The sequence below is a fragment of the Gadus macrocephalus genome, chromosome 14 (genome assembly GCF_031168955.1).
Source record: "Gadus macrocephalus chromosome 14, ASM3116895v1".
In the NCBI taxonomy this organism is placed as follows: Eukaryota; Metazoa; Chordata; class Actinopteri; order Gadiformes; family Gadidae; genus Gadus; species Gadus macrocephalus.
In genome coordinates this window covers 2,457,627-2,465,126 of record NC_082395.1, presented here as the reverse complement: position 1 = coordinate 2,465,126, position 7,500 = coordinate 2,457,627, and the positions used below count along the sequence as shown (strand labels likewise).

Genomic DNA, 7,500 nt, shown 5'->3' with positions numbered 1-7,500 from the left:
ACAATGTTTGTGTTAATATTATGTGCACCTGTGATAGTATGGTGCATTTGTGTTTGCGTTGTCAGAGGCAGGGAGATATGGGCAGAGAGAGAGAGGGAGAGAGAGTAAGAGAGAGATTGAGAGAGAGAGAGAGAGAGAGAGAGAGAGAGGGAGAGAGGGAGAGAGATGGAGAGAGAGGGATGGAGAGAGAGAGAGAGAGAGAGAGAGAGAGAGAGAGAGAGAGAGAGAGAGATGGAGAGAGAGAGAGAGAGAGAGAAAGGGGGAGGGAGGAAGGGAGAAGCTTGTGATGACGTTCCCGTCGCCCACAATAGGACCAGAGTCCTCCTCCAATGCCAGGCTTGCCCCTGCCGACTCACTCCCAGCGATGCGCTTGGCAGATAGGGTCAGTCGCCATGGCAACCCCGAGCCCGTGACGCAGCAGTCGCGGGGAGATAAAGCCGTCGCTGTTTACACAGTGACCTTTTCGGAGCCCCGGGAACACGTGTCACGCTAGCGGCGGCCAGCTTGTTACCTGGACACGCACGCACACAGACGCCCAACTCTACCAGCGTCTTTTTGTTTAAACGATATACACGTTTGCATTTTTATGCTTGATTCATGGTAAATGTACCGCATTTCGAAGCGCTTCACAACAACGCCTAACGTTCACCGATTCATACACACATTCACACACCGACAACGGAGTCAACCAGCTCGTCAGGAGCAGTAGGGGTGAGGCGCCTTGCTCAGGGACACCTCGACATGCAGCTAATGATGGCTAAAGGCCGGAATCGAACCCGGGGGCCGCTGCCGTATAGACCGAGCCTGAATGGTACACGCGCTACCGGACATCAACCAGGGCGCCGCCCTTTACTACTTTACTTTTTTTTTTTTTGTGTGTGTGTGTGTGTGTGTGTTTGTGTGCGTGTGCGTGTTTGTGTGTGCGTGTGAATGACATGACTCATATGTCGTAATGTCAATATCAGGCAAGTGATTCTGACAAGGACTTGCCCATGTCAGCCAGTTGTCTGAGAGAGAGAGAGAGAGAGAGAGAGAGAGAGAGAGAGAGAGAGAGAGAGAGAGAGAGAGAGAGAGAGAGAGAGAGAGAGAGAGAGAGAGAGAGAGAGAGAGAGAGAGACAGACAGACAGACAGACAGACAGACAGGACAGACAGACAGACAGACAGACAGACAGACAGACAGACAGACAGACAGACAGACAGACAGACAGATGTTTGCATTTGGATTGGTTAGTGCCCTGTTGCTGTTCATACACAAGAGTGTAATATTGTTCACAGAGCGAGTCCATAGACAGGCTGATCATGTTTGGTGAGATGGTCAGCAGATTGAGGATTACATTTGTATTTAGATTAGGCTGGATTGGTTAAATGGACTGTACGACCACCTGTCTGTACGCCACTCTCTACCTGCCTGTCCTTCTGCCTGGGTGGATGTCTGTCTGTCTCTCTATGTGCCCGTATGTCTGCTTACCTGGTTTGCATGTCTGTCTGTCTCTCTGCCTGTCTGTCTGCCTGTATGGAGATATGTCTGTCTGTTCCCTATCATCATATTGTCTTTCTGTCGGTTTCTTCATCATCATGGTTTCTGTCTGTCTGTCTCCTTATCATCACAGAGTCTGTCTGTCTGTCTGTTTGTTGGTTTCCTCATCATCATGGTGTCTGTCTGTCTGTCTCCTTATCATCACGGTGTCTGTCTGTCTGTCTGTCTCCTTATCATCACTGTGTCTGTCTGTCTGTCTCCTTATCATCACGGAGTCCTGTCTGTCTGTTTCCTTATCATCATGCGTCTGTCTGTTTCCTCATCATCGTGGTGTCTGTCTGTCTGTTTCTTGCCATCGTTGTGTCTGTCTGTCTGTTTCCTTATCATCATGGCCTCTGTCTGTTTCCTCATCATCGTGGTGTCTGTCTGTCTGTTTCCTCATCATCATGGTGTCTGTCTATCTGTTTCCTTACCATCTGTCGTCTGTCTGTCTGTCTCCTTATCATCACGATGTCTGTCTGTCTGTTTGTAGGTTTCCTCATCATCGTGGTGTCTGTCTGTCTGTTTCCTCATCATCGTGGTGTCTGTCTGTCTGTTTCCTCATCATCGTTGTGTCTGTCTGTCTGTCTCCTTACCATCATGGCGTCTGTCTGTCTGTCTCCTTACCAATCCTGGCGTCTGTCTGTCTGTTTCCTCACCATCGTGGTGTCTGTCTGTCTGTCTCCTTACCATCATGGCGTCTGTCTGTCTGTCATTCCCAAGCAGCAGCCTGTGCCAGCTGACCTGGATTTGAAGCTCCACATTACGAGAGTCTGTCTACGCTGAGGATTTGGCAGCGCTCTGAAGGCACCAACGGCTGCTGCTTTTTGATTATTACACTAAACAGCTCACCCACATCCCGTTCACGGCCCGCGATCCACGATCAGGGGCGTCTAGTGAGAGGCAGCCATGGAAGAAAGGAGTCTAAGGCCCCGTCCACACGAAGCCGATTTCATGGCGAAACCGCAAAAGGTCTTGTACGGTTCGGCCTTCCGTCCACACGGAGCCGGCGAATCCGCTGACCGAAACCGCAAACTTCTGAAACCACCCCTCGGAGGTGGTTTCAATCTACCCGGTTTCGTTTTGGATTCGTGTGGACGCCTGAAACCGACTGAAACCGTAAACCATGACGTCATCGCCCCAACCCCTCGACCCTCTAGCCAATGACTGTTAAGCCCGCGGAGTCTCCGAACTCACAACAACAAGGATTTCTGTAGCAGAAGCAGCGCTCCTTATGGGCCTGAATGTGTACTACAGCGTTTCTACAGATCTACCCGGTTTCGCTTGGCTACGTCTTTACGGAGATACTGCGAAACCGGATAGATCGAAACCGTAACGGTTTCGCCTGTTTCGGCTTCGTGTGGACGGGGCCTTAGGAAGGTAGAGAACAGCTCGGAGCCAGCCGACAATAAGCACATAAATTGCATCGCTGTACATAGCGCGGCCACGGCCCTGCCAAACCATGCAGACAGAAACGTATATCTGGTGATTTGGTCAGCGCACTGACCTGGAAGATTTAGGCAGTGGAGAAATGCAAGAGTATTTTGTTGCAATAATCTGTTCTTTATGAATCCTCTATCATACCATGTATAGATACCCTGTATACTATACCCAAATCGAAGGATAAGGCAGGTGATATTGCATCTAGTGAGTAACAATCTATTTGTGTAAGCTGTAATTTGGGGGCTATAAATAACACAAATCCGTCCACCGTTTGCTTCACACAATCCCTTCATTAATAATAGATCAGCCTGCGTGTTCTTCCTCCTAAAATGTCTGTTCAGGGAGAGCGGGGGGGGGGGGGGGGGGGGGGGGGGGGCAGTTATACAACATATGTCACTTTTCCCTTCTTTCAATATGTATTCATAAATTATCTTTGAATCACATCTCCCTAAAAAATACATCACATGTTTTATAGCCTAATATGCATGACATGTTTTTGTCCTAGATAGCTTTTAATCACATCTTTTTTCACAGTGTTATCCTTCTGACGTTTGGCCTTTACGTACTGTTGTTGACGTTCACATTAACAAAATTAATAGCAAAACAGGTTGCCCTGTCCGCAAAGATGCTGACTGAATAATGGACCTTTATGACTCACATGACTTACATTTCGGTTTTTGCACTTTCCATCACTAGTTCAGGAGACCTTTGAGCCAGCACTATGATTTCTGAGATCTGTAAATACACATGATTATTATAACTAGGTGACTCGTTTCTTCACCTTTTTGGTCAACTGATTTTTACATAACGTTATGATCAGACGCGGTCAACAGACCGTGAAAGGTTGTCGGCCACGACAGGGAGGAAAAACTGGACCACTGTTGCGCAACGAAGCCTAGCGATGTTTCAGAGCAATTATTTCAATTATTTCAATTATTTTAGTCACGACAGCTCGCTGTGTCTTCACACTAGCACAAACACACGAGGCAAACGCATGCACACACACACACACACACCACACACACACACACACACTCACACACAGATACAAACACACGCACAGTCACAAGCTCTGGCAGCCATTATACACAAACGGAGATAGGCACCAAGAACAACAGCACGACTCTCTCTCTCTGTCTCCATCTCTCTCTGTCTCCATCTCTCTCTGCCTCTCTCTCTCTCTCTCTCTCTCTCTCTCTCTCTCTCTCTCTCTCTCTCTCCTCTCTCTCTCTCTCTCTCTCTCTCTCTCTCAATACAACAACAGCTATTGTCCTAACAGTCACAACATTCCGGAACAGCACACAGAATATTCACATTGCCACATTTCAGTCATTTAGTGTACACTTCGTTCACACAGCATCCATGGTGTTGATGTGAAACATGCATCCATCCTCTGCGATGTGACATGCATGTGAATGACTGATGTCTGGTGTCCCGTGTCTCAGCCCCATGGTCCACCCCTTCTCCCCCTTTACTGTTAAAATCAATGACCACAGCACTCAGCCAACCCAAACGGAGGTTAATGATGCTCTGGGGGATGGAAGACCCCTGGGTGGGAGAGGAAGATGATGGTGAGGAGGGTGAGGGTTGGGGGGGGGCTCACCTGAGTGCGCGGCACGATGGGGAAGAGGTTAAGGGTCGTGGGTCTCTTGGGTCGGTAGGTGTCCATGGTAACAGGTTGCGGCGGAGTCCTTGGTCGCCGCGGTCGGGGTTGCCACGGCCGACACCTTGGAGGATTCCGTGTCGCCGCGGTAACCGTCGGCCCCGTCGATGAGCTCCAAATGCAGCATCTCCGCCTGGAGGTGGCCCACGGCGCCTAGCTCCGCCCTCCCCGACATGCTAGTGGTTCCCCGGCGCATGTGACCCCTGCAGGGATTGGAGCACCACGGCTGTCCCGTCAGCGGGGGGGGGTTGAAAACGAAAACAAAAACCAGTGTCAGAACGAAACACAGAGAGAGACAGAGAGCGAGAGAGAGACGAGATGGAGAGCACAACGAGAGAAGGAACGGGCGAGAGGAGGAGGAGTGGGTGATGGCATGAGCGGATAGAGCTGCGGGCCAATTAGAGGGCTGCTCGGCCCAGACGGACGACTCTCACATGTGAGGCTAAGCTGCTTAGACAGAGAGAGACAGAGAGTCAGAGAGAGAGAGCGAGAGCGAGAGCGGAGAGAGAGAGAGAGAGAGAGAGAGAGAGAGAGAGAGGAGGCAGTGTGGTGAGAGAGAGAGAGAGAGAGAGAGAGAGAGAGAGAGAGAGAGAGAGAGAGAGAGAGAGAGATAGGACAGCATGATTCAAAATGAGGGAACAGCATTGACTTATCTCTATTTCCAGATCAACTATGAGTCAGACACAACGTCCATATACTTCCTAAAAAAAAAAGAGCACTGCTGAAATAAACACCTGCACACAGACGCACACACACACACACACACACAAACATGCACACACACACACCCACTTGACATGTTCCATCTGAATCACTGAGCAACCTTGGTAGAGACCGGCCCCCACCCACCCACGCCATCAAGACCCTGAAGAAAACCCCAGATACGCAAAGACCTACACGACCTGCAACACCTTCGTGTAGGAGTCGGATGCATCATTTAGGGATTCCTTAAACACTGTAACAATAGAGTCCTTTTGAAACCAAAACCCAACTGTGTGCCTTAAAAACAACAACAACAACAAACTACAAACAACAACTACAACAACAACAACATACAACAACAATGTAGTGTGTTGATCTACAGTAGAGTATAAACAGTAGGGGAGCTAGGCAGGGATTCCTCACCATGGTGGTTGGCTGGCAGACTGCATTAGTATGTAGTGCACATAAATCACACTCATTACACCAGTCCCCAGGTCTCTCTCTTTTTCTCGCTCGCCCTCCACCATCTTTCTCTCTTGGCCCAGCTACACCGCCGTTTCTCCCTCTCTCTCTCTCTCTCTCTCTCTCTCTCTCTTCTCTCCCTCTCTCTCTCTCTCTCTCTCCCCTCTCTCTCTCCACATATCTGTCTCTCACTCTCTCTCTCTCTTCTCTCTCTCTCTCTCTCTCTCTCTCTCTCTCCACATATCTGTCTCTCACTGTCTCTCTCTCTCTCTCTCCTCTCTCTCTCTCTCTCTCTCTCTCTCTCTCTCTCTCTCTCCACATATCTGTCTGTCTCTCTCTCTCTCTCTCTCATCTCTCTCTCTCTCTCTCTCTCTCTCTCTCTCTTTCTGTCTCTCTTTTTCTATGTGTCTTTCTTCTGCCGTGTTTCTCAGGAGCCAATGCATACTAAATACAAACATATAGCAAAAATCTGTCCATATAGTTTATAGTTAAGTTAATATATTTATACAGCAAGTATATATATATACATAGGTATATATGTGTATAGTGCCACGATGTGCAATGGTTCAGTGTTTGAATGTGATTACCCTCCATTGTTTTCATTTTCTAGGGAATTGGGGTCAGCCCCAGAAATTCACCGGAGCAGCTAAACCCAGTAACCAAAACCAATGTATTTCATTACAGTAAGGTTACATCACAACTATAAGGTTAGTAAGGTTTGCAACATCACCTGTTCATAGGCGATACAGACGTGTGTGTGCGTGTGTGTGTGTGTGTGTGTGTGTGTGTGTGTGTGTGTGTGTGTGTGTGTGTGTGTGTGTGTGGTGTGTGTGTGTGTGTGTGTGTGGTGTGTGTGTCTGTCTGTCTGTGTGTGTGTGACAGTGTGGATTATAATCACAGCTAAAAATGCAAGACAGGATAAACATAAAATCCTTGGTTTCTTAGCACTTCCAATAGCACGCATTGAAGTCACAATGCATAAAAGGATCAATCCACAAACACAAACACCGGCATCTTGATGGAATAGTCAATTTCAGGAACCATCAAAACTTCCCTGAGAATCATAATGCAATATCCCCCGCATCAGACCTCTCAATTCTGCACCCTTTCAAATCGGATCCCCAGCATCCACCCAATCCATCATCCACATGCTTCTCCTTTTCCCCTCCCCTCACCACGAGCACCAACCACCTGATCCCGGTGACGGCAGCGCTCTGACTCACACGCCGTCCTCCACCCCCCTCCTTGTCCCCGCGGCACGCCCGTCACACCCTACCTCACTCAGGACCCACAGTGACCCCCGGATCAACATCCGTCACGCGTCCGACACTCGCCGCGCACTCATCACGTCGGACGCGCTACAGGAGCATAACAAATGATAAGAAAATTATAATTTTTTGAATCCATAATCCGTTAATCGTCCGGCCATCAGTTCCCCGTGTTCAACCCCCACCCCCCCCCTCCCGGTCTCACCTCTTCACCTGCTTGAGATGGATGGCTCCTAAGGTGGTGGATCCTGAGCAGCAACTAATTCTGCTGACCTCAATTAGGCCGTGGCTCCTTTAAGGAGACAGAGGAAGGGAGGAGCGAGAGAGAGAGAGAGGGAGAGGGAGGGAGAGAGGGCGGGAGCCCAGACCCTGTTGCTAGGTGACAGAACTCAGTGGGGGCGGGGAAAGGCAGGAGAAGCTGCCTGGAGGTGTTCCTAATTGGACG

General features: G+C 49.3%; 1 protein-coding gene across 1 annotated transcript in view; it reads right to left on the bottom strand.

Moving 5' to 3' along the window:
* Positions 1-4,848, bottom strand: part of LOC132471789 (C-Jun-amino-terminal kinase-interacting protein 1-like) — a 17,634-nt gene extending 12,786 nt beyond the window's left edge. The window contains 2 exon segments of the mRNA XM_060071061.1: positions 4,564-4,656; positions 4,658-4,848. Of these exon segments, the coding sequence (XP_059927044.1) occupies positions 4,564-4,656; positions 4,658-4,819 (255 nt within the window). The 5' untranslated portion in view covers positions 4,820-4,848.
* Positions 4,849-7,500: the final 2,652 nt, after the last annotated feature.